The sequence below is a fragment of the Mesoplodon mirus genome, assembly GCF_964341445.2.
Source record: "Mesoplodon mirus genome assembly, chromosome: 4".
Classification (NCBI taxonomy): domain Eukaryota; kingdom Metazoa; phylum Chordata; class Mammalia; order Artiodactyla; family Ziphiidae; genus Mesoplodon; species Mesoplodon mirus.
Window position 1 is genome coordinate 67,097,660 of NC_138979.1, and position 27,351 is coordinate 67,125,010.

Below are 27,351 nucleotides of genomic sequence, written 5' to 3' on the forward strand. Positions count from 1 at the left end.
TACTCAATAAATATTTGTTTTTATTATATATTGTTAAACAGTAAGGCAGGAAGGACAGGGATTTGATCATCATTTACTGATCTAAAATCCTGATTCCTAAGAATCAGATCACTGATTGAATATGAGAGAGGCAAAAAGAAAACTCCAATATTTTGAGTTTGGGTAACCTGGTTCATTCATTTAGTAAGTATTTATTAAGTCTTTTCTATGTGCCAAGCCCTGTGCTAAGAACTTTGCATTAATTTCTAAGAAATCCTCACAGCTAATTAACTCTATGAGGTACTACAGGCACTATAAGGTAGGTACTGCTTCACCTTTACAGATAAGGAAATTGAGGTGCAGAGAAGTTAAAGGTGAATATAAGAGTGATACAAGAGTGATACAAGAAAATTCAGAGAGAGACCTAGTTTGGGGAGTATAGATAGCTCTATAGGTAGGTCATTAGATGGAGAGATATAGAATCAATGTGTTCTCATATATATCGAAAGAGATAACTACTGAGAAGGTGTTTGAATGGCCAGGGTTCTAGACTTGAGTCATCTCTAGAGAATGGAGGGTTAAAATGACAAGAAGTAAACAGCTATTTACTATATCATACTAAGGGGGACATGAAGAGAAATCAGTGAAGGAAATACAGTGGTATGACTAAAGTCAAGTACATGTGAGCTATGTTCTTCAATATTACATATTCATATGAAAAGAAACATAAATTGTAGAGAATTTTAAAATATCCCCTTAGGGTCTTTCTTAGTATCGATATGAAAACGATTTCGGTACTTCAGGAGTTAGTGGCCTTGCCTGGGTGTGTTATTTGCTTCCTTGCAGTTCCAGTGAGTTCTGGCATCTATCTCTGGAGTTACAGTTTCATCTGCCCTCTCAAACAAGTTAGAGCTTTCTCTTATGAATACCATCTGTGTTTCCTCCTAAGGCATTATGTGTGCCTTATTTTCTCCAGCCTTTCTTCTAGGATACATTAATTTTGTAAATATTTTTAAAGACCATGGGAAAGGCACTATACCAGGTGTAAAAAGGGATGAAAGACAAAAAAAGTTTCACATGGTTTCTGCCCTCAAATAGCTCTTAGGCTAGATGACTACACAGCCATCATCCGTGATACCAAGTGATGTGCCATACAGAAGACAGGGTACAATGGGATTCTGGACAGCAAAGAGATGGGAGAAGGCTGTATTGGTGATATGTTAACTAGGTCTGCGTGTTACATCCACTTATTTAAAATACGTGAATATGTCTATACATATACATTCCTTTCAAAGTTTAAAAAAATCATTGATCTCAGGGCTGCAACAGACCTTGAGAGATTATCTGATTCAGAATATCACTCTACATGTTTGATACACAAGGCAAGTGAGACCCATAGAAAGACATGCTTGTTCATGTAGTACTTTCTTAGGTTTAAAAAATGGTCATGAAATTGCTAGAAGACCTTAGTGGTTTCATGTGCATTGCAATGTTTCATCAATTCATCTTTAACTATGCAGGGAAACCCTTTATGGAATTAGATTTGGTCCTATTGGTTTTTAATTACCCAAGTTAGTGTGAATTTTTATCTGGTCACATGGAGATCCCAGATTCATAGGACTTGGCAGTTTCAAACCAGATTTCTTCTACAGCTTTCTGGCCCATGTCAAACATTTGCTGTAAGTGCTTCCACCCAGTTTTTGCAGTAACCATGAGATACTCTTCATTCTCTGGGTATAGCTGGCAAGAGTATGCAGCTAAGACAAGTGACTGACAAAAACGACTGCATACAAGTAGAAACAAAGCACCCCTCTCCACAGGTGTCAGTGGGACTACACTTTCAAACCCTGCAAGGACGTGACCTCCTACTTGTATAGGAGTCTTGCTTTCAATCATCATGTACATGATGGTGATTGCCACTTCAAACACATAGTAGCCATAGCTCATATCATCAAAATCTAAAATCCCAGACACTTGATATACAGCATCTCCAAAGGCTGACTTGCTGGACTCTATTAAAATGTTATGGTCGTTAAGATCTCCATGATTGATACCTGAAAGGAGAAAAACCAAGCCAAGTAAAAACAGTTGTTCAATACCCTAGTTCATTCTCTTTCCATTTCTCTTCCTCAGGTATGGACATTCAGATAATTTGATAAGCAGAGATAAAGAGCTAATCCCTCTTTTTCTTGAAATAAAATAATTTCCTCTGAAAAGGATAAAAGCAGTTAATTTTGGTGGTTGTTTTTGCTTTTGCTTCTCAATACAAGGCCAGAAGATGGAGACGGTAGTCATTGTGAACACCTGATTTTGGCTATGAGCCAAGTAAAGGGAAAAGAACTGTATACACACACACACACACACACACACACACACACACACACACCTACGTGTGTGTGTATTCATATTATTATAAGAAGCAAAGAGTCCTAGAATGTACCAGATGTGCCTTTATTGTAACCTAGGATTTCTAAAAGAAATTTCTGATGACAAGGTAATTCCGAATGTCCCGTCTTTTTCTTTTTTTTTTTTTGTGCGGGGGGAGGTACGCGGGCCTCTCACTGCTGTGGCCTCTCCCGTTGCGGAGCACAGGCTCCGGAGGCGCAGGCTCAGCGGCCATGGCTCACGGGCCCAGCCGCTCCGCGGCATGTGGGATCTTCCCAGACCGGAGCACGAACCCGTGTCCCCTGCATCAGCAGGCGGACTCTCAACCACTGCGCCACCAGGGAAGCCCCCAGAAAATATTTTGAACTTCTAAAATTAATGAGAAAAAAATCCCAATAGAAAAACAGGGAAAAGACTTGAATAGGCACTTCACAAAAGAATATATCCAAATGGCCAATAATTGGGAAATGTATATTAAAACCACAATAAGCAACCATTACACATACATCAGATTGGCAAAAATTAAAGTCTGATAGTACCAAGGTTGTAGAGGAATATAAATTTTATTCTCTGCTAGTAGTGGTACAAAGTCATACAACCACCTTGGCATTAATAATGCCACCTTGTTTGGCATTATCTCTGAAGTTGAAAATGGACATGAACTATGACTCAGCAATCCTACCCCTGAGCTCATGAAGTCATATACTCAAAGAGCTCATGAACATGTATAGCAAGAGACACAAGAATATTCACAGAGCACTGTTCTTAACAGACCAAAACTGGAAAGAACTCAAATATCTTTGAAGAGTAGAATAGCTAACGTGTGGTATATTTATGAATCGCATACACTACAGTAATAAAAGTTAAAAGTAAGCTATAACCACATGCAAAAACATGGATAATCTTACAGAAGTAATATTAAGAAAAAAAAAAAAAAAGAGAAGACACAAGTGAATATATACTGCAGGGAGACGGGACAGGGAGACCAGTTAGGAGGCTACAGCAATAATCCATTTGAGAAATGATGGTATTTTGGACCAAGTGGTGGTAGTAAATGTGGGGAACAGGGTTAGAGGTAGGGTATTCTTTGAAGTTAGAACTGATAGAATTTGACTGGATGTGAAGTGTGGGGGAAAGAACAAAGTCAAGCTGATGACTTGTAGGTTTTTGGTCAGATTAACTAAGCGAATGGTGGATACTATTTTAATGGGATGAAGATGACTGGGAGGGGGAAACAGGTTTGAGGGGGGGAAAATCAACTCCTTTTTTTTTTTTTTTTTTTTTTTATACCACATTGTGTTTACACAAAGTAAGTGCTATTGGACTGAACTGTGCCCGCTCACCCCCCCACCCCGAGTTCCCTGCAAATCTATGTTGAAGCCCTAACCCTCAGTGCAATGGTATTTGGAGATGAGGCCTTTGGGAAATAATTAGGTTTAGGGGAGATCCTGAGGGTGGGGCCTTCATGATGGGATTAGTGTCTTCATGAGAAGAGATACTGGAGAGCTTGCTGGCTCTCTCTCCACCATGTGAGGAGGACACAGAGAGAAGAGAGTCCTTACTAGAACCTGACCGTGCTGGCACCCTGATCTCAGACATCTAATCTCCAGAGCTATGAGAAACACATTTCTGTTGTTTAAGCCACCCGGTCGTTTGTGTTTTATTAATGGCAGCCTGAGCTGACGATTACAGAAAGCAGAGGACAAAAAGGATGTTCAAAGCCTATCCTCCACTTTACTAGAAATGCCCCCTCAGTTCCTTGCCCTTTAACCAGTACTTCATTCTGGGTCAGAAGGTTTGTTATACCCTAAAGAAATTGCTGTGCATGTGCATAAGGAGATATGCCCTAGCATGCTCATTGCAGCATCATTTATACAGAAAAAAAAAAAAAAGGAACCAACTAAAATTCCATTAACAAGAGGATAGACCCCCAAAAATTACATTAAATTATGGAACACACACACACACACACACACACACACACACACACACACTATGGAATATTATTCAGCAGTTAAAGCTAACCAACTAAATGAATTAGAACTACACATATTAAATGTATCAATCTGAAAAACAATGTTGAATAAAAAAGCAGGTTGTAGAATGATAATACATAGTGTGATGCCATTTATCTAAAGTTTGAAAGCATGCAAAATACTACTGTAGGTAATTTATGAATACATACATATGTAGTAATATTAAAACGTATGCAAATTTAGTAGGGAGAGGAGAGGTAGAATCATGTAAAGTTTAGAGGGGGCTTCAAATGTAGCAATTTTAAGGGTTTAGAGGGGGCTTCAAATGTAGCAATTTTAAGGGAAGTGAAGTATTATTCTTTAAAAGCAACAGGAGCAAATCTGACAAAGTTTTAAGATTTGATAAAGCTAAGTTGTACCTCCATATTTGCTGATGGTTTGAAATTTGACGATTTAAAAATCAAGAAAAATACTGATTTGAATGGGGGGATACTCACATTCTCGAAAATGACTTAATTTGGTCATTACTTCCTCCTTGAACAGCTGAACAACCTGTTCGACAATCTCTCGATTCCGATTCTGGCCCAAGGCATACAGGTATTTCTCCAAAAGAGGAACATTTTTCAGATTCCAGATGAAGTTCTCCCGATGAAGACTACTTAACTTTGGGTGATGGAATTTCTAAATCAAAAGCAAAGAAACTCTTAGACTTTTAACAGCACAACCACTATGGAGAGGTCCGCACCCTCCAAAGGGTGGGCTGGGTGTGCCTTAGGGAAAGAGCTGGCATTCTCTCATGGTCACTGAATTGCTCCATTTACCTTCATCCACAAAGTGGTAATAACATATTTCTAGAGGATCTCATAGTTTTGAGAACACATTCCCATCTTCCCCGATCCTCACAACTGGGCAAAGATAGGTGTCACTATCTGTAGCCTACCAAAGGAATGGAGGCAGCTCTAAAGAACTCTGTGCTGGGCCCCCTGCTCCCTCTCTGACTTCATCTTCAACAACTTTTTTTCACTCTCTTCTAACCACACTGACACTGGCCTCCCTGCTGTTCAAGGAACATGCCACACCCTTTTACGTTTGCTGTTTCCTCCTCCTGGGGACCCCAGGAATCCGTATGGCTAATGCCCTCGTTTCCACCAGGTCTTTACTCAAAAATCACCTTCTGGAGGAGGGTTCCTTGACCACTCCATCTAAAATTTAAACTCTCTCTCCAATACTTCATATCCCTCCTCTCTGCCTATTTTTTCTTTGTAAGCACTTAGCACAAAATGCTGTCTAACAGTCACCATGATTTCCTTACTTACCTTGGTATCCTTGCTAGAATGTAAGCTCCATGAGGGTCAGGAGCTTGTTTTGGGCCTGTTTTGTTCACTTCTGTATCCCCACATCTAGAACAGTGCCTGGCACATAGAAGGCACTGCTCAAGCAATATCTATTGAATAAATGAATATTCTTAGCATAGAAAATTCTAGAATTAGAAAGGCCTTTAGATGCTGACCACTCTATCTAAAGTTCTAAATGACTTTGACCATCATTGCACAAATGAAGAAAAGTTCAGAGAAGGATGATGAGTTGCCACTATGGGGCTGAGGGAGGACCCGGGTCTGCAGACTCCAGTCCAGACCCCTTTCACACAGTGAGTGCCTGAAGGGGTCTTGGTGTCCACCCAGTGGAGTAGCTTTCAAATTTTTTTGACCATGGCTTACAGTAAGAAATACGTTTTACATTGCAACCTGGTATACAGGTAACACACACCTAGGGGAAAAAAGTTTCTGTAACCATACTTATAACCTTACATGTGCTGTATTCTGAGATTTTTCACTTTATTCTATTTAAAAAAAAATGTTCCTCTAAATTGATTTTAACACCCACTCTCATGACCTGGAGTTTGAAAACCTCCCCCTGATGCTCCTGTTACCATTATCATGTCCTTGCTAAGTGGTCATGTAGCCTCTGTTTGAATACTTCCTGCAGGAGGTACTTTTTACCCCTATTGAGATGGCTCTGTGTTCTCTCTTTTGCAGAGCTAAAATCTGCCTCTCCCATAGTGTCTATGCAATGGGTTCCAACTGTGACCTCTGGGGCCATGGGAACAGGATTAGTTCTCTCCCACGTGACTGTCCTCCTGATATCTGAAGACAGCACTTCTGCCCCTCAGTCTCTTCTGTAGAGTAAACCTTTCTAGTTCCTTCAGTTGTTCCTCACATGACATGGTTTTGAATCTCCTGACCATCTGCTGTGTTAAATGTCACTGTGGATCACAAAAATACTCTACACAGTAAGCACTGAAAACACTGTTAGGAGTTGTGACTTCTGGGGAGTAGGACTGGAAAGGAACTAATAATGAAAATGATGGTAGAGAGAAAAAAGGTTCATTTTACACCTTTCAGTACTTCTTCAGTACTGATATTTTTACCTTGTGAATATATTATTTTTATTTTTAAAGAAGGCAAAATATAACACTCTTGTTGGGTTTGCAATAGAGCAACCGTCCATTCAGGGAAGGCTCCGAGTCAGTTTCTAAAATGGTAGCACTGTTACCCCGTGCATCCCACTCTGGTATGGAGTAGTGGGAAGAATATTTGGGATCTGGACTTGGAGTCGGACAGATCTGGGTTTCAACTGGCTTTATCACTTAATATCTCAGATCTTAGTTTCCTTAACAGTAAGATCAGGTATCAATACCAACCTCACAGGGAATGTAAATTGGTGTAGTCACTATGGAAAACAGCATGGAGGTTCCCCCCAAAACTAAAGAGTTGCCATATGATCCAGCAATCCCACTCCGAGTCATATACCCAGACAAAACTATAATTTGAAAAGATACATGCACCCCTGTGTTCATAGCAACATTATTTACAATAGCCAACCTAAATGCAACCTAAAGCCAACCTAGGAAGCAACCTAAATGTCCATCAACAGATGAATGGATAAAGAAGATGTGATACATGTATACAATGGAATATTACTCAGCCACAAAAAGAATGAAATAATGCCATTTGCAGCAACATGAATGGACCTAGATATTATCATACTAAGTGAAGTAAGTCAGAAAGAGAAAGACAAATAGCATACGATATTACTTACATGTGGAGTCTAAAATATGACACAAGTGAACTTATCTACAAAACATTAACAGACTCACAGATAGAGAGGGCAGACTTGTGGTTGCCAAGGCGAAGGGGAGGTGAGGGAGGGAAGGACTGAGAGTTTGGGATTAGCAGATGCAAACTATTATATATAGGATGGATAAACAGCAAGGTCCTACTGTATAGCACAGGGAACTATATTCAATATCCTGTAATAAACCATAATGGAAAAGAATACGAAAAAGAATATATATACACAAGTATAACTGAATCACTTTGTTACACAGCAGAAATTAACACATTGTAAATCAACTATACTTCAATAAAATAAAATTTTAAAAATACCAACCTGATAGTCATCTGTTGATAAACTAAGACATGAAATAAAGATTTCATACATAATAGGTTCTCAATAAATGTTTGTTGCAGCTTATGTGCCTGACTTCTCTGGCCTTTCCATCATTTGGCTCCTTAGCACACCAACCTGAGTTTCTGACAGTTTAATCACTACTCTTTATTAGCCTATCTAAACTCACTCTACCTCTATTCCTCACTCTACCTCTCACACCAATTTCCATTTCTCAAGCACCTTGTTTCCTCTGCTACGAAATTCTGACCACACTCATACTCATAAGCCCACCCTATATTTTCTTCTTTCTTATACTTAAATGAATCTCCTAAGATTGACCTCCAGCACATTTGTGAACCAAGCAGCAACCAAATTCCAGTACAGATCAGTTGGTCCCTTCACTTGTGAACACTCAATTCTGGCAACAACCAGAACTGCGTTGTACTCTGGGCTCCTTGTACTCTGGGCCCCCCAGGCCTGCCCAGCCACTGGAAACTTCAATGGCCCAGCCACATCCCCAGCACAGTCACAGCCTCTGCCACACCCCTGGGATTAAAATTCTGCACCAGTGTGGTATCTTGTGCAGACTCCGTGGTTCCTAGTGCTTATACAGAAATTAAAAACTTACCACCTGGGGCTTCCCTGGTGGCGCAGTGGTTGAGAGTCCACCTGCTGATGCAGGGGACACGGGTTCGTGCCCCGGTCCGGGAAGATCCCACATGCCACGGAGCGGCTGGGCCCGTGAGCCATGGCCGCTGAGCCTGCGTGTCCGGAGCCTGTGCTCCGCAACGGGAGAGGCCACAACGGTGAGAGGCTCGCGTACCGCAAAAAAAAAAAAACACAAAAAAGACAAAAAAACAAAAAAAAACTTACCACCTGCAAAGGCATGGGGGGAGGTTAGGTGAGGGGGTGAACAATGGGAATAAAGCATGATAAAATGCATTATAATACCTAGTGGGGAATGCTTCTCTTGGTTTCCTCTAGAACTCCCCTGTCCCCTGCGAGACAACTTAAGATAAGTTGCACAGCAGAGCGGTAGGTGGTTAACTACACAGCAGAACTCACTGTCAGTAATAATGTGGTGCTATCTCCCCCTGAGAACCGTATTTTCCATTTCAGAATTTAGCAGCAAAAGTTGAAACCTCAATGGCAACGGGCATATTAATAAAGGCCACAGGTAGTGTAGAAGGAAAGATCAGTAATAAAGAAGTCCTCTGTAACAGACACTCATCTCAACAGCTCATTTTGTAGATTTGATTCTGAGGATGGCAGAGAGACTTTCCTGAGCCTTCCAATCCATTCAAAGGTCTTTCTAAATAAAAGTAATATATGAAGAAAATTCCCTAAATGTACACTTAATTAGGAGAGGCTACTTCAATCTAAATTATATTAATATTCAGAAATTGATGTTTTTAATGGATGTCCACAAATGGATTTGCCCCAAATTAATTGAAAACTATTACGACAGAAATGCTTAAACATTTACTAACCAAACCCTCAGTAAATATCTACTGAATAAACAAATAGAGTGCAAGGTGAAATGGTAATTATTGTCAACATAGAGAAAAATCTTTCAATTGACAAACATTTACTGAGCACTAACTATGGGATAGTGTGGTCTCGAACTCACAGAATGTATACTTTAGTGACTCATTTTGGGGTGATGGGATTACTGTTAACTTTAAATTTTTTTGTATGTTTATCTGACTTTCTTTAATGAGTCACTGAAAGGGCTTTTAATCAGAAAAAAGAGTTATTTCTATTTGGGGATAAAAAGGTAAATAAATACTAAATATTTCGAGTGTAATATAGATTTCAGTTTCTGGCCAAGAGGGAGTAACAGGGTTTACCCTCCTGGTTGAAATAGTTACAACACTGGACAAAATATATAAAACAACAGTTTTAAAGTTACTAGACATCAGGCAATGAAGGACAGGGATCCCTGAGAGATGGAGAACAAACGAGGTGAGTTTGTTTCGGATTTTGGTCTTGACAGAGGTGGAAGTGCAGGGAGGGGAGACCCAGGCAGAGCCCAGGGAACTCTGAGTTGAGGAGGCAGAGCATCTAGGAAGACCAAAGCTGCTAGAGTTTGCAGGATACATGACCAGAAAACAGGCTGCTACAGAGAGAGAGAGCACTCTAGAGATCTGCAGAATGTTCCCTTTGAGAATCTGGCAGATCAGTGTATGAGTACGAGGAAGCTACTCAATGCTGGGGAAAGAACCACCTGAAAGGATTAGAGGGAATAGTACTTGGAAACACAGGGTCAGGAATAGCGCCTGTTCCCAGCAATCATACTCATAGTTCATGGGACATTGGGTAGAGAACTCAGAAGCGTCTTGCATTAATAGAGGGAAATAATTGTCCCTAGACTAAACCCAGCCCTGGTCCCACCCAGCAAGTATTGAAAGCAAGACACAAAAGCACCAAACTGCTTCAACTGTATCCACTCAAGGAAGCTCAAAGAACACCAAGCACAAGAAACATGACCAAAACTATACCAAGACACATCATGATCAAAGTGCTCAAAAGTAGAGATAGAGAAAATCTTAAGGACACACACACACACACACACACACACACACAGGACATATTACTTTTAGAGGAACCAACTGACAGCAGATTTCTTGTCAGAAATAATGCAAGAGAAGAAAGTAGTGCAATGTGTTTAAAGCATGTTGGAAAAGACAGTCAACCTAGAAGTTTATGTCCAGTGAAAATATCTTTCAAAAATGAAGGTGAGGGCTTCCCTGGTGGCGCAGTGGTTGAGAGTCCACCTGCCGATGCAGGGGACACGTGTTCGTGCCCCGGTCCGGGAAGATCCCACATGCCGCGGAGCAGCTAGGCCCGTGAGCCATGGCCGCTGAGCCTGTGCGTCCGGAGCCTGTGCTCAGCAACGGGAGAGGCCATAACAGTGAGAGGCCAGCGTACCGCAAAAAAAAAAAACAAAAAAAAAGAAGGTGAAACAAAGACATAAGAAAGCTGAAAAAATTCATTACCAGCAGCCCCACACTGCAAGAAATGTTAAAGAAAGTCCTTTAGGTAGAAGGAAATAATATGGATCTACAAAAAGTATGAAGAGCACTGGAAAAGGTAACCATATAGGCAAATATATCATTTTTTCCTAATTAAATCTCTTTAGAAGATAATTGAAAGTTTAAACAAAAATAATAACAACGTATAAGTAAAAGGTATGACAACAAGAGAATAAGGACAGGAAGGAAGAAACAGAAGTATACTATGTCAGGAGCATATACCATATATGAAGTGATATAACTTGAAGATAGACTGTGATGTTAAAGATGTATTCTATAAACCCTAAAGTAACCACTAAAATAGCTATAGCTATAAGCCAACAAAGGAGATTAAATGAAATTTAAAAATACACGAACCAAAAGAAGGCAGAAAAAAAAGCAAATTTGAGAATAAAGAATAGATGTGACAAATAGAAAACAAATATCAAGATGATAGGCTTAAACCTAACCATATAAAAAATCATATTAAATGTAAATGGTCTAAACATCCCAACTGGAGGTCACAGATGATCAGATTGGATAAAAAAGCAAGACTCATGTATATGCTGCCTACAAGAAATACACTTCTACCATAAAGTAGCAAAGAATTTTTCCCTTGTTCCCAGAAGACTATAAATATCAAGTCTCTGAAGGTAGAGAGAATTAAAAAAATCTCCTAAAACTTATTGTTAAAGTGTTCTCAGCCCTGTCTCATCTCTCACTTAACTCTCCTTAAGGCTCTACCTTACTCTTTTCTCTAAAGCACCAACCAGATAGAAAAAAAAACTGTGGACAGAATCAGGGAGTGAGAGCAGGCAGGCTGATCCCACCGGGTAATAATGGAGCACATGTGAAATGCGTAGAGGCTGATCTGCTTTCCTGTACGGCAGGAAGCCTTAGCTTCCACAGATCTCGACACTTTCTAGACCCCATCTCTGATATTTTCCCCCTTCCCCTCCCTCTGGTCCTTTGTTCCAGGCTGTGGAGGCAACCACTCGATTGCTACCAGAGGAGAACCCTGACTACTTTAGAATGGAGTTGTGTCCCAGCAGACCCAGGTTACAGTCCATGTCCTGCTCAGTCCTTTCCTCTTTCACACCCTTAACATTAAATCAGTCACCAAATTTGGTTGGCTCTGTCTCTTATATATATCTTGAAACTTTTCTTGGTTCAAGCCCTCAATCAGCTTTTTCCTGATTACTGCATTAGCTTCCTAGATGCATCCCCTACTTCCCTTCTGGCTTTCTGCCAATCTACCTATCATATTGGCCCTCAGAGGGCTATAAATTAGGATTTCTTTCCTGTTTAAAAACCCTCCAAGTCTCCCTACTGAGCAAGCAAATAAGACAAAGTCCAAACTCCTTAGTGTCATATATGATAACATATTTTAAAATCTGACTCCACCCTATGTTTCCAACTTTATCCCCTGTCTCTCTCAGGTTTAACCCCTATACTCCAGCCACAGTGAATTATTCAGAGGTTCTAGAACATAGTCATTGTACTGCCATAATTTTTTCATGCTCTTTCCTTTCACTGAGCACCCTTCCTCCTTTTCTCTGACTGACTGATGGATTTGAAACTTTTAAGAACTAGCTCAAGAGTTTTTTTTTTTAGTTAAAAAATTTTTTTATGAAGCCCTCCTTGAATACCTACTATGTGTTTGACACTGCTAGACATGAAGGATAAAAGACGAGTAATTAAGATGTAGACCAATTTCTTAAGAAGGTCATTTCTTCTTATGTAGCATATGTAACAGGAAGCACAAGCAACAAAATTACAATACCATACATGATAGACTGTTACCCTGATGGCTCCCTATGAACCATGCCTCCTGGTGTGCATGCCCTTGTGCAGCTTCTCCCAGTTGACTTTGGGATTAGACATGTCACTTGCTTTGGCCAATGGAATATGAGCTAGCATGATTCAAGCAGAGGCTTGATAAGCATTTGTATACTGGGGCTTGTCCTCTTGGTACTCTCTCTTGGAAGCCAGCAGCTGTGTTGTAAGGATGCTCAAGGCCATCCTGGAGGATGAGACACCAGGTGAAGAGAAGAGGACACATGGAGAGGATCTGAAGCACCACAGCTGAACTCCCAGCTGAATATAGCTGCATGAGTAACCCAATTAACACCAAGAAGAGCAGAGAGGCCAGTCAACCCACAGAATCATGAGTTGACAAGATGTACAAGTTCCGATGAAGCAAAGAGAAGGAAGTGATCCTCTTCATACAGCCTGGGAAGAGAAAGAAGGGTCCAGGGAAGATTTCACAGAGGAGGTGGTGCCTGAGCTGTGTGTTGAAGGATAAGTAGGAATTTTGCAGAGCAGGGGAAAATGTATTACTGGTTGAGAAGATGGCAAATGCAAAGGCGCAGATGCATGAAACAGAAAGGCACATTCAGAGAATGACGGGAAGTTCTATTCTGGTGGTAAGAGAAGCATGAAAGGGGAGACATGGACAATGAGACTGAGCAGGGGAGAGGCAGGGATGAGGCCACACAGTGCCTCGTCTGAAAGAAACGCTGAGGACCTTGGCCTTTACTTTGAAGTCAGTGAGAGGCCACCGAAAGGTTTTAACTATAGAACTGACATAGTCAGATCTGTAATTTTAAAAAGTAAATCTGAACTGGTATAAAGAATACATTGAAGGAGAAAAACACCTGAATGCAGGGAGGGATAGTCGAGGTAGACTGGCTAGGATTTAGTGAGTAATTGGAAATGTTTTACTCATACAAACTGTTGTTTACTTTTTCAAGAAAGTGTCTATCTGTCCCCCTGGAACACACTCCTCTAGGACAGGGGAATCTTTACCTTTCCCGCAGTGCCTGCCATAGAAGAGGTACTTAGTGAACATTTGTTGATTAAATGAAGATGTTTTGGTAGGTCTGGAAAAATATTTGTCAAACAAGGTACCATTTCTATAGAACCACAACATCCTTAACACAACTCATTTCAATCCATTTGTAACACAGATATTGCTTCATATAGAGGTCTGGCTATGTCTTATCTGGATGAAAACTTCAGGTTTTAATTTGTGAATGCAGACAGTTTTCAGTGAGCAGCATAAAGAATACCATGGATTTCTAAAGATGTAGGTAATCTTGCTAATACACTAGTAAAGTACAGACCTGGGCAGAAAGAAATCTTTTACTGTCATAAAATGTATGCATCTACTACCCTATTTCCTTCCTAACACATTAAGAGGCACCATATAAAAAGAGAGTCTGACCCTAGGTGTATTTAAAATAAAATAAATCAAAACCAACAAATAAAAAATTCTTATAAGCAAAATAAACCCCCAAATCTTACCTCCAGTGTTTTATCCAATTTGGCAGCTACCCTTCCAATTTCATATAATAGCTGGGGGCTGATGGGAATCTCAGCTATAGGCCTTCCTGGTAGATAAGTCAGCAGCCTCACCACGTAGCTTTTGATTTCAGAGCCGCTATCTAGATGGATGGAAGTATATATCCTGTCAATTATTCTTGAAAAAAAAAAGAGTAGAAGCTATTCCGCCTTTCCAATTACTATTGCAAAGAATAATACAGAACAAGGGAAAAAAACACGCTAACCTAGGACAACTCAGCAGGATTCTGTGAAGCAGGGCCGAATGGATCAAGCAAGCAGGTACAACATACAGACATTAGAACATTGGGACCAGCCATTTACATACTAACATAACTGTGGCCCCAAGTCTGCTGGCCTTAGCTCTAAACATAAATCACCTGTTCTGGTAAGTGAAGGCCTAAAAAACATTTTTTATAAATTTAAAATCGAGGAAGGTATGATAAAGAAATGAGTGTTTCAGAATCACAGGCTTCTTTAGGGACAAACTGCTACTTGGAGAACTCTATTAGATACATCTTAAAAAAAAAAAAGAAAGATACATCTTAGCATTTAGAATTGAGAGGAACCAAGTTTCACAGATGAGGTTTCCTTAAGAATTTAAGTTGTGTACCCAAGGTCACATGTACAGTAATTACAGAGCTGGGATCTAAAATTCCTTATTCTGTGTTCTTTCTACAAGATCATAGCACTGAAATATACAGCTGATCTGATGAATAAAAATATTTAATTATTTTCCTAATTAAAAATAAAAGTCCCCTTAGTTGTTAATCCATCAGATCCTTCCCAGGCAGAAGAGTTACACCAGACCCAGGCTCTAACCACTTCTGAATCACAGCCCCAGTCTCTACTTGGGTGATGCTGTGGCTTCTCCCTACTGCTGAAAAAGTAGCCCTGCCTACACTTGGAATGACGTACCTGTTCTTGATATTTCTACTTGTGGCCAAAATGCAGTAATGCACATGGACAGATGACGACCAGTGGTAGTCTCGTACCTACTGACATGAGAGAGGTTATGTTGTCTCCTTTAGTACGACACACGGAGGCCGTTGGAAATCCAGCCGCTCTCAGAAATATGATGATGTGACTCTGCACTTCAATCAGGTCTGGAGTTTTGCTTGACTCGCTGTTGCTTATTTTGAGGACATACTCATTTGGGCCATCTGTAGTGTCTTTGGTTCTTGAAATGCATACATGAAAGTTTTGGTCATCATAGCTAGGAAGTGGCTGGATCTTGGAAACTTTTAATCCAAATACCGATTCTACTAATGCAGAGGCTTCTACCTCACTGACAGTGGGTTTGGTAAGAGCCTGTGATTGCTGACCATCTCCACTTGACATCATTTCTAAGGAAAAAAAAAACCTCAAACAAATAAACTAGAAAGAGGACATATAATGAATATACTTATTTAAAATATTTTTCTTCAGACAGACCAATAATGTTTCCCAGTACTGATTTTGTACTTCTCTTGATTATGAATTTTCACTCATAAAGTTAAAAAAATCAAATGAGTGTATGAGATAAAAAAGCAGTGAATAAAAATCCTTGTACCATAAATGATTTCTAAACTCACCTCGCAAGCAAAAGGTATGTTTCCAGGGACAGAATGAAGACCAGGAAAGCACCTTGGTATCACCAATTCCTCCACCCCTCCCAGTACCATGAACTTTATTTAAAGGGGGAAGTTAGGTCCTGAGAGGTTCGTGTCTTGCCCAAAGTTATATATAAAGTTACAGTGAGAACTCAGCACTCTAGACTCCTAATCCATAATTATGTACTTTGGACTATATTACCATCAGTTTTGGTTTAAAATATAAATTCAAATACAGTGATCTTACTTTTCTGTGTTAAATTATAAAGGTCATCATCTAGCTTATTGCACATACTTTGAAGGGTGCACTGATGTGCAAAGCATCACGTGAAGCACTGTGGGAGACAGGAAATGCACTTAGAGGGCTCTGAAAAGTTAACTCATGGTCACAGATATCCCAAATAATAAAAAACATAAAAGCTGTTCAAAACAAGTTATAAGGCAGTAAGTGATAAACTGATAGAATGCCAAAGAAAACACTGAACTGGGTATAAACCTGAAATGACTGAATTATCACTGAAGTGACTGAGTTTACCTTAAATTGTAAAGAATAAAATTTCTACTGTTAAGCAGAATAGGGGCTTAAAATAAAAATTAAGGGGGCTTCCCTGGTGGCGCAGTGGTTGAGAGTCTGCCTGCCAATGCGGGGGACATGGGTTCGAGCCCTGGTCTGGGAAGATCCCACATGTCGCGGAACAACTAGGCCCGTGAGCCACAACTACTGAGCCTGTGAGTCTGGAGCCTGTGCTCTGCAACGAGAGGCTGCGATAGTGAGGGGCTGCCATAGTGAGAGGCCTGCGTGCCTCGATGAGGAGTGGTCCCCGCTTGCCGCAACTAGAGAAAGCCCTTGCACAGAAACGAAGACCCAAAACAGCCATAAATAAATAAATAAATTAATTAATTAAAAAAAAATTAAGGTCGCTTACAAAAAGTAAAGGTGCTTCCAAGTATATGACCTATGAAATTAATACCTACAAAAACTGTGGTAGAAATTCAGGGGAGACAGAAATTACTACAGCCTAAGGATATTCTTGAGAAGATGGATTTGAATTGAGTTAGTAAATATCAGTTGGATATATAGGATGGGGGAGACTGTTTTCTTCCCCTTGATAATGCCACCCTCTGCTGCACATACTTGGCATATTTCCTGAGCATATATATATAGAAGGCAATGTAAGGCTTCTGAATATCCTTTAGGACCCAAATATTTAAGATCCTTGCAATCTCGCTTCCCCCTTTTCCTAAAATAGTTTTATTCCAATCCTTCCTTCATAGTAAATTGTAAATAATTAATAACATCTTGGGGATGCATTGCATTTTAGGGTGCAATTTAGATTGCTGTTCAAATGATGTAATATTATATAAAAAGAATCTAATATACAGCTCTTGTTCATAGAAATCAGAACAGCTGTTGCTTCTGGCAAGAAGGTGGCATGAGGGAACAACTTTCTGGGAGGAAAATGTTCTGTATCTTGACTAGGCTTTGGTTACATGGGTGTAAACATTTGTCAAAACTTAGCTTAAAACTTAGGTCAGAGTAAGATCTGTGAATCTCACTGAATATAAATTTTACCTTAAAAAAAAAAAAGGCTTTGTGAGAGACTGGCTAGGACAGGTGGTGGGGTGGGGTCTTAGGACTTTCTCAGAGCTCCCCAAATCGGAGCATACGCCTGTTAATGTCTAATCACTTCAGATCTATGACAGCCAAAGTCCAACTTATTCCAGTGAAGGGAAAGGGATAAAATTCAGGGAGGTACATTAGGGCTCTCATATATGACCCCCTCCCTGACTCAGCCCTAAGACTATAGCCTGATGACTCAAGTGATAAGAGTATAAACCCCAAATGCTAGTCCCCTCCCCATCCCTGCTTGCCTGATCCTCCTAACCTAAGTGATTCCTCCTGTCTCTAAACTTGCATAGCCCCTTGTGCCGCTGTAGGTTTCCACCACCTGTTATAGTTATTGCATTCTTGCCAATTGCTTCTTATGTCTGCTTTCTGACCAGTGCATTTGCTTTCAGAAGCAAATTAAGTCGTTCAGATTTTGTTTACTAAAGACATGTGACAAAGCCTAAATGGGGTTTGAAACCATCTTTGCACCTGAAACTTCTGGGAACCAATATATCCCGTCACATTGTATATGGGCTTAAGACCTCACATGGGATTTTTAACATTCCTTCTGGAGATTTATAAACAGGTGTAAGGCCCATATTCAGAATGTAATATGAACTAAAGCTTTAAATTCAAGATGAAATCCTGGAGTAATTTTTCAAATCCTAAAGCATTAAAGATGTCAGGATAACTCTGAATTTGATATGAATTATAAATACTTAAAATTGGAAGGACCCTTAGAGGCAGTTAGTGAAGGCCAATCTGCCTTCCAGTCTAGAAAATGCTTCTGTAACATTCTTGAATGGGGTTTGTTAAGCCTCTACATGAAGCGCCCTTGTTTTCTAAAGCAATGTAAAACAATGTTGGCAGCTCTAGCCATCAAAAGACAGCCTGGTGTAACAAAAAGTTGTGCTGGTTAAGTGTATTTTACCACAATTTTTTTTTTTTTAATGAAGAAAAGAGTTGCTCTGCTGGGAGATATAAAACATGTTTTATACCTAGCCTCTGAAATTTTGGACTATTCACATCTCCTCTAAAAGGGAGTCGGACTAGATCATCCTTAAAAGTCCCTTCTAGTGCTAACATTCTCTTTCTAAAGTTCTTTCTTTTTGAGCTTAAACTTGCCTTTTTTCCTTTGTCTACAAAGACTCCAAATTATGGAACTAATGACACAGATCAAGTCAGCTGCTGTAAGTAAGTAAATACAGAGAAATATGTTAAGAGATGTCTGTCTTAACCAAATGTCTTTTGTATGGGTGGAGGGGGAAAAGAAGGGAACTCAAATCCTGTAGGTAGTTGATCTATATTTCCTGCCAACAGTGTTTCACTTGGCTTCTGAGAAAGCACTCAGGAAGCAAATGTTTTCCAGCTCCAGGACTTATGCCAGAATCTCAAAACCTTTGTCCTACAACCAGGGGAGCTGGACCTTAAACTCTGCACTTTGTGTAAAGTATACCAGAAAAGAAACAGGAGTCATTCTTGATTCCCCTCCCTCACTCTCAAATTGTTACCAAGTCTAGTAAATTTTCTACCTTAGCATGTCTTCCAAATTGCCCTTCTTGACTTGCAATTCTTTCTGCTATGTCCTTTCAAGGTTGGAGAGCAAGGATTATACCCAGTAAATCTCTGTACCCCCAGCCCAGAGTCTTATTAAATATCAGAGTAACTAACGAAAGGTGGGTTGCCTTTACTCAATAGGCTTATGGGGCCGTTTACCCTCAAAGGGGATCAGGAAACAGAAAGGCAGGGAAACTAGAATCTATAGTTTTGGGGGTTTTTTGGTTTTTTTTTTTTTTTGCAGTACGCGGGCCTCTCACTGTTGTGGCCTCTCCCGTTGCGGAGCACAGGCTCCGGACACGCAGGCTCAGCGACCATGGCTCACGGGACAACAACGGGTGCTGTTAGTGTCTTCCTTCTGGGTGAGAGGGAAAGAGCGGTGGGCGAGCGGGCTGCAGAAGAGTCAGGAGAATAAGGGAGGAGGAGGACACACAAGTTCAGAGCGTTATTACATTAGTGAGGTCCAGTCGAGCCCTAGAAATTGTTCCCACCAGACACCTGGCCGTGAGTGCCAGGCGCCGTACCTCCCCTCTGTCGGGGTCTCCACACAGGTCTGGCAGGGTTGGACCTGATGGCTTCTCGGTTCCCTCGCCCCAATTCTGGGATCTCAACCCAGCCCTTCTGGGTTACAGGTGCGATCCAGAGAGGAAGATGACTTGCGCATCACCTACGCAGCGAGTCTGATGTGGATCAAGGACGGGAGAAGCCCGAGGCTCATGACTCCTGGCCCGACTTGCAGCAAGCCTCCCTGCTCTCTGGGCCAGCCTCCCAGAGGGTTCTGGGGTTCGTCTCTGCTTTCCCCACCCAGCTCACCCGTAACGACCCGAGGTCCTGAAGTGACTCCCGCTCTCCAGCAGCCCGGGACTCTAGCCGCAGTCCTGCGCTCTAGCTCGGAGGTCTCGCCAGACTCGCAGCTCCTGGGTCCGCCCCTCGTCCGGGACCGAGAGTCCTGACTTCTGATTGGCTCCTCGAGATCCCACCGCAGCCAATCAGCGCAGACTCTTGGAAGGCGAGGCCAGTCCAGGCCGACCTGTGCTATTCCAGCCCCGTCCCCGGCCTGCCGAAGAGGCTGCGAACAGAAATTCCGAGATCTGGCTTCGGATGGTCTTTCTGCAATCCCGCCCCGCCTTCTCTCGGTGGTCACCCCAGTCAGAACTCGGCTACCTCACTACCAAACTGGATTTCTTGTTTATGATTGGCTCTTCCAGATTCCGCCCCGCCCCTCCCTTTGGTGAGTAGCCATTTAGCAGGCTTTCAGCTCTTGAGTGGTACCTTGCAGTTCCTCCCAGTCCACGTAGCTGTGGAGGCTTCTTGGCCTTATCTCAGGATTCTAGTTGTCTGGGTAGAATTCGCGTCCTCGTTTTTCTTTCCTCGCCCTCCCTTCGCTCCTGCTGGAAACACGTATCCCAGAGGCTTCGCAAGCGTGGCCGAGGTGGCCTCAAACCCATCCTGTCCCCCAAAACAGCAAGAGTTCAGCTCGGAGGACCTGGGAGTTTGGCCTGGCAGCGTTCTGCACAGGACCTAGCTCTCCCGGGATACTGGAATGTTAGAACGTGAAATTGTCTAATTTATCAGTTATGTCCACACGTTCCTTGTATTGATGGGGAAACTGAAGTCTAGAGGGCACAGAGCCTCAACCAGACCTGGTCACCCAACTTCTAGTTTAAGCTCTTGCACAGTGCCGAGTTTTCTATTCTCAAGATGTAAAGGAAGCGTGAAGTCCGCCCTAACAGGTCACCCCGGGGGCTGAGATGACCACAGTTCAGGTCTGGTGTGATAAGTGATTCATTTACACTGAGAAATAGAACTGGTGATTGGATCAGAATCCTTATTTAGGTAGTTCAATCAGTGGATTCTCCCTCTGCAGGGAAGTGCAGAACCACATGATTATCAGGAGGCTGCCTTGGGAATCATAGCATAACAGCCAGGCTGGCTGGGTGACCTTAATTGTCAAGGTCACCTGGCTTTGATAAGCCAGTTTGAGATACGTCTGCAACCAAGCAGAACCTGACAGTACAGAGCACTTTCTCTACTGGAGGAGAGTTCTAGACATCACTCATGTCTGCAACTTGGTCTGTTTTTGTCCATGCACATCTCCCTCTCCCCCTGTGCCCCCCGCCACCCAGGATACAGCACACTCTGGTTAGAGTGACCTTGATTGATTGACTTGGAGGTTTCCCAAACCGCTATCAACCATCTATTGAGAGATCGCCTCTTTTCTCCCTTTAGATATGGTTCTTATCTGCTTCACTTCTAATTTCCAAGTAGCAGGGCTTTTTTACAGCCCCAGGGCAGCATTCTTGATGTCTCATTCCTTTAGGGTGTCAAAGACAAACTTTGATTTGGATTATCTGTAACCAGAATCTGACTCCCAATGGCCTTATTAGGCCCCTCTGCATTCTCTTCCCTCAGGCAGGTCCTGAATTCTCTCCACCCTCTCACTATTCCACCTCTATTGATCTGGTTAAATGTCTTTAAGATACACTGCTCAGTCATATTACTGGGTCTAAGAGAATGAACATTTCTAAGGCTCTTAATACATGCTACCAAATCATGTTTTTCCTCAATAATGCCAATATTGGATACCATGATAACGAAAAAATTCCACCAATGTGATAGACAAGAAATGTCATGTCACTGTTGTATTAACAAGTTTTTTCCTTCTCCACCTGGCCACTAGGACACTTAGATATTGGCTCTCAGTTTAGTGATCAAAAATTGGAGTGAAACAAAATGGAACAATCTGCAGAGTGAGATTATAGATATGATTTTATATTATAAAACATCCTATAAAACATAATAGCCCACTAGTTTTATGATACAACTATATATTGCAGGTTGTTTAAAATGCTAAAAATTCAGTGCCATCATCATGTAAACACAAAATTCAGAGACAACACAATTGTCATTACACAAGCAAATTCTGTGGGATTACGTATACATCTGCTTCTGCAATAAATGTTCCATTTTTGTATACTAAACACAAGCTTTATAATCTGATATTTTGGAAAACTTATCAGCCAAACAACTCACATCAAATTAAAACAAGCTGAAGCTAAACTAATTTATAATTAAAAAACAAAGGTGGCATCAAGTGAAAACCATAAACTAAGAAAATGCAACACTGGTGTTGCACTAGGCTTCCTCAAAAACTCTGGATATTCAAATATTCAAACTATCACCATGTGTCTGTGTTAATATTGTAAAGCAAATAAATCTTAGGATACTGAATTGGAATCCTGAGAAAACTAATAATGTACTAATTTTAGTTTATGAATACCAAATTTTAGTAGATTTCAATTACTCATTTAGATTGCTATTAAGAGTGGGAGAAAGGGCAGGTATTTTTAGATCAGTGGGCAGCTGACCATACTTACAAAACATTACTTTAGAGGCTCATAGCCCTGGCTCCCAGCTCCAGATGACTTGCTTCAAGAGAGTGCTGATGAATAGCCAGTGGAAGGAGAAGTGACACCACCAGCTGGTCCTAAAGCATAGAGGCTCATGAAAACATAGCACCTCCATCCTGCATCCATCAAGAAAAGGCCCTTTCCTCCTGTAATACACAACTTTGTAGCATGAGATGAATTCAGTCCTAAATGTTCACTTTAACATAAATTACCTCCATAAAAAAAGATCTAGAGTATGGAGGTTATGTTCAGGGCAACTTGTGGAGGGTCCAACTTATTCATCAGAATGGGTTGCCTAACACAGTCTCCCATCTCTTGAATGTTCAAGAAAAGGTCACCCAGTTAGATGTTATTTAGACAAGGGATCCTGCTTTGGGTGAGAGATTAGTCTTTTCAACTCTAAAAATGTTATTCCATGAATCTAAGTACCTGTTGGAACAACCCTTGAATCAAGTTCAACTTTACTTACTGTTTCCTCGAGGCTATTCCTACTGCAAACTTTATCTTGGTTTTCATTCTCATTTTGGCAGTTATATTGGGAATAACTAATGTCTGAACATTTAACTAACATGTTTGAAGAGAAATTTCTGGATGGTATCCTATTTCTTTTTAAGTTATATTTTATTTTTTAATTACCACAAAATATTTTATAACAAGAGTCAAATATGTGATAATACAATTTTCTTTATTAAAAATAATTTACAGCATCAGTAACATATACACAATTGTCATCAACTGAACTTTGCCTCCAATATATTTCTATACAATACTTAAAATTATTGAACTTAAAACTGTTATACTGTTTTGTTGGCTTTAAATAATAGACAATGATTTATATTTACTTAAGTGAGATATATGGTTTCATAATTACATACCATGTGTAAAATTGATAGAAACATCAGCACTATCACACTTTAGGGGAAAAGTCACTAAAGAAGACTAAGTCCACCTCCTTCCCCTCTCTTTTATAACTCCAAATCAAACTAAGATAGGGTCAACATCCAGTATCTTAGCACTTTCTCCTAAACCTGAAGGCAAAAGAAAGGTGTCTTTTAATTCAACCACAGAAAAATGTCAGTCAAATAATTTCTCCTCATCCTCTCACTCAACACTGAGAAGGCGAATGCACACAACACTGTTACCATATATGCAAACAACTAGAATTCTGATTTAGGTCTTAGCTGTACTTTTTGTCCTTTAGTACCACTGAATTTTGATTCCCAGTGAAAAACTGAGCAATTTAGCGAAAGGGAGTCTAATACCTCTCATTCAAATGTCAGCTTGGAGATAAAACAGGAAGTAACAACTGTCATCTTGGAAACTTTTTAGGTATACTAATGGCAATTCAGTGACTGGACGACATTTTCAGCGATTAGCAACCCAAAGGCATGAAATATGGCAATGGTATGTAGCATAATGTTTCTTAAAATATAACAAAAATGCTGCTGTTGATAATGACCTTTGAAATTGTACTTTCAAAGTCACAACACTAACTTCCTTCTCTCAGGGGTCTATTATACTTCCTGCCACAATATTTGTGTATTTTTTTAGAACACAAAATTATCCAGATATATTCAACAAAGGAGATAAGTAAAACAATAAAAACCAACAGGGGCCACATTTTTGCAAACACAGAATTTGGCTGGAGGCAGAAATATAAGTATGCTCTGGGACATACATCCATGACTCTCCTCACAAATTGATAGCCATTGCTTACCAAGCTTTTTGGTTCATTGTATATAAGCAAGAGATTAAGAGAACCTTGATTTTGTTCCTGAAATACAAGATCTGCTTGTATTATTAGTGGACTGGGTAGACTGGAAATATAAATGTTTAATTCATAGCTGGCTAGCTCTAACATCTCTTCATCTCTTCATCTCCTAGATGTGCTGTTTCTGATGATGCCCAGGCCTCTGCCCGTAGGTTACGTATTATATTACAGTATGGCTTAAAAATAAAACAGATGTTTTCCCCACACGTAACAATCTGGATTATCATTTCTTCAAAGCCTGTAACAGATATTTTAATGTTCAACTTGTAAATTCTCCATCCCTAATTCATGTTTTCATGTAAATTAAAAACATATGCATTGACAAATACACAGCATTATAAAATATCAAGAACACAATGTGATTTGAAAGTATCAAAGAAAATATTTATAAAAAATTTAAATAAAAGGGAAATCATTTTGCCAAACTCTAGTCCATCTAATTGTCTAAACACATATTTGCAGAATATTTTCGAAAGATTGTATGATTTGATTATGTGCAAAGTTCTCAGTGGTCTTTACCCACTGGTTTGGTAATTTCAGCATTTTAGCTTAAAAAAAACAATTCTTTATTCTGTGCAATGTGAGCTAATTCTGAATTGCAGTAACTTAACTAGGTCATATGATGATCTCCATGTGGGAAAAAAATCACTACAATTAACCTTTTGCCTGCTAAGTTTAATTTCTTAATTTAAAAAAAGGTATAGGACTTTTTGGAATTAATTATCCAACCTTTTTCTTAAAAGTTGACAAACTTCTTGTTGACATAACATTTGATGTGATAAACAGACATGCAAATAGAGAAAATACAGTATTCAGACAGCAATAACTTAAGTGTTTTATCCTGACGGTTAGCAAAAGCATATATAATTAATAGTATCATGCATCCCAGGTAAAATGATTCAAAATGACAGGAAATCGATTTAAATAATTAAGAAGTAACCAACATTTAAAAAATGTTTAGGGTTGAACAACCATATAATTTAGGGTGGATAATTTAAAAATCTAGAGGAAATCATGTTAGCGTTTAATGATTAAATAAAGTTCTCTTCAGCAACCATAAAAGAGTGTGGACTTTTAGTTAATAATACCTAAAATATTAGGTTATAGGAAGTTACAGTATCACACAGAGTGAGCAAAATAATCCAATTGATATAATGCCATCTGAGGCTTGCCAGGGTCACAGTAGCAAATTACTGAAAAATTAAGGGCTGCATACATGATACATATTTTCACTGCCAATACATGGTGCTACGCAATCAATTGTATTCTGTAACAGTCCACCTTCTGATGTGGAGGAAACCTTGGCTGGATTGGACAGAATGATTGTGTATGGGGCAGGTTCTATCCCTTGCAGTTAGACTGAGACTTAGGATAACCCTGGCTTATATTACAAACTAAGAATGACAACTATGTGCAACTCAATTCTGAAAAGGAACGAATGTATCTGAAAATCCACTTATAAATCAGATTTCACCTTCCACAATTTTAGTTATCTGGCTTGTTATATTTCAATCTGCTACTCTTAAACCAACAAACAGTAGTATACAGTTTTATAGGTGCAAAACTAAACGAAAGACTTCAGGAAGGTTACTCATATAAGAATCTTTAACACAAGTTCAAATTCTGCCTTTATTTACAAAATGGTCTGATAAAATATCCCCCCATACTTACAGGCCTCTTCCACAACACACTTCACACGCTGATTTTAGCAATGTTAATAGCACCATTCGTATATTATTTAAAATCAAGAAGATTTCATTTCAGTCACTACATTGATTCATAATCATTTACATCCATGGATGAGATAAGAGCATACTGGGACTATCTGCAGCTCCATGGTAAGGATTCCTGGGTCCAGCACAAAAGGCTTTGTTTGCAGTTACCAGTTATGAAAGGTATCCATGGTGAGTAGATACTATGAGAATTTTCGTGCCACAAAGTTTAATAATCCTCCATGTTTGAACAATGTTATTTCCACATCATTTTCAAAGGAAGCAATCACGCTGAATACTTTTCCAGTGCTTGTCTTTAAACAAACAAAAACATCTCACATGAGTGGTAAAATCTACAAAGTTTTACTTAGTGGTTAAGACCATCTGTCTTCATATTCAATGACTATACTCATATTCTCTCTGAGAAACATTTCTCCTTCTTGAAAACACCTAAGATACCAAACCACAGGCTTCACAGCTAAGTAGAAAAACACGTTATTTTTGTCCCTAATTCTAAATAACAAGCATCGTATCACCTAAAACATTAAATCAAATGATTTAGATTTTGACTTACTAATTAGGGAAGTTGTTACTCATGTTCATTTTATGTTAAATATTCATTGCATATAATATTGCTACTTTTTCCTTTTTTCTTGGTTGTAAAGTCTGTGTTACTCTAACCCTGAACACTCAATTTTGGCTTCTCCTAAAGTGGTGTACGTGCCTGGGATAAAATTAGATCAGGACAGAGAGAGCTTATAACGAGGAAAAGGAAGCTAACGTGTGTAACTGGAAGTCCATGTCTTCTTTCTGGACTAAGTATACGGTGTTTTTTACTTTTCCTCGGAGAACATCAACTATATTAACATCCGTTTAAGTACAGAGAAAACAGAGCCTTCTTAAACTACAATTTGTTCACTAACTGACATTAGTATGCAATTTACAGTAATTGTTTCTTACTCAATTTACAACCATCTATTTAAATATATAGTACACAATCATATATTTGAGAATTTTAGATATACCTTTATATTTAACGTAACTCCAGGAGACAGTTCTTCAGGAAATGTTAAAGAAAATGTTTCTCTGCCAGAGAGGCCCAAAGAATCTGCATTTTCTCCTGGAAGGAACTGAAGTGGAGCTATGCCAATTCCAATCAAATGATCTTTGTGAATTTTTTCATAACTTTCAGCCAAAACAGCTTTCACACCCTGTAACAAACATGCATTTTATTTCCTCCATTCATCTCTGAAAGTTGCTTTACTGAGCATTTTAAAAGGAAAAAAATTCTACTTTTGGCTTTTCTGTAAAAACTTTAAACCCAATACCCCATACTAAAAGGTCAGTGTTATATCAAAGTATTTAAAGAAATCTTTTATAGTTTATTTTTCTCTAAGTAGCTCCTTAACTCCTTCTAACTGCCCCTCGGCCACTCCAGGGTTAAGTACTGCCAGTGCCTACCATATAGTAAGCACTCTCTATAATTGGGGGCAGCTGCTTTAAACTCAGAAAGGGCTCAGGAGGATTTCTGTTTAATTATGGTAGATCTAACAT

General features: G+C 39.8%; 2 protein-coding genes across 2 annotated transcripts in view; both read right to left on the bottom strand.

The window, feature by feature from the left end:
- Positions 1 to 13: 13 nt before the first annotated feature.
- On the bottom strand, positions 14 to 20,083 carry HYKK (hydroxylysine kinase). The gene is made up of 5 exons (XM_082619952.1): positions 19,718 to 20,083; positions 15,142 to 15,492; positions 14,111 to 14,250; positions 4,838 to 5,021; positions 14 to 2,033 (listed from the first exon to the last, which is right to left on the bottom strand). The coding sequence occupies exons 2-5, from the start codon at positions 15,488 to 15,490 to the stop codon at positions 1,573 to 1,575; spliced, it is 1,134 nt and encodes a 377-aa protein (XP_082476078.1). The 5' UTR covers positions 15,491 to 15,492; positions 19,718 to 20,083; the 3' UTR covers positions 14 to 1,572.
- A 2,908-nt stretch (positions 20,084 to 22,991) lies between these two features.
- The window catches only part of IREB2 (iron responsive element binding protein 2), a 50,633-nt gene continuing 46,273 nt past the window's right edge, over positions 22,992 to 27,351 (bottom strand). Inside the window, exons 21-22 of the mRNA XM_082617887.1 lie at positions 26,823 to 27,008; positions 22,992 to 26,111 (exon numbers count right to left, since the gene is read on the bottom strand). Coding sequence (XP_082474013.1) covers positions 26,001 to 26,111; positions 26,823 to 27,008 — 297 coding nt within the window. The 3' untranslated portion in view covers positions 22,992 to 26,000. The remainder of the gene's footprint in view (positions 26,112 to 26,822; positions 27,009 to 27,351) is intronic.

What these genes read in the sequence shown, in the direction of transcription:
- HYKK (XM_082619952.1), bottom strand. Translation starts at nt 15,490, where the DNA reads ATGATGTCAAGTGGAGATGGTCAGCAATCACAGGCTCTTACCAAACCC. An exon ending in AACCTCTCTCATGTCAGTAG is followed by an intron (nt 14,251 to 15,141) that starts GTACGAGACTAC and finishes CCATCCATCTAG; the next exon opens with ATAGCGGCTCTGAAATCAAA. An exon ending in ATTAAGTCATTTTCGAGAAT is followed by an intron (nt 2,034 to 4,837) that starts GTGAGTATCCCC and finishes TTCTCCTTTCAG; the next exon opens with GTATCAATCATGGAGATCTT.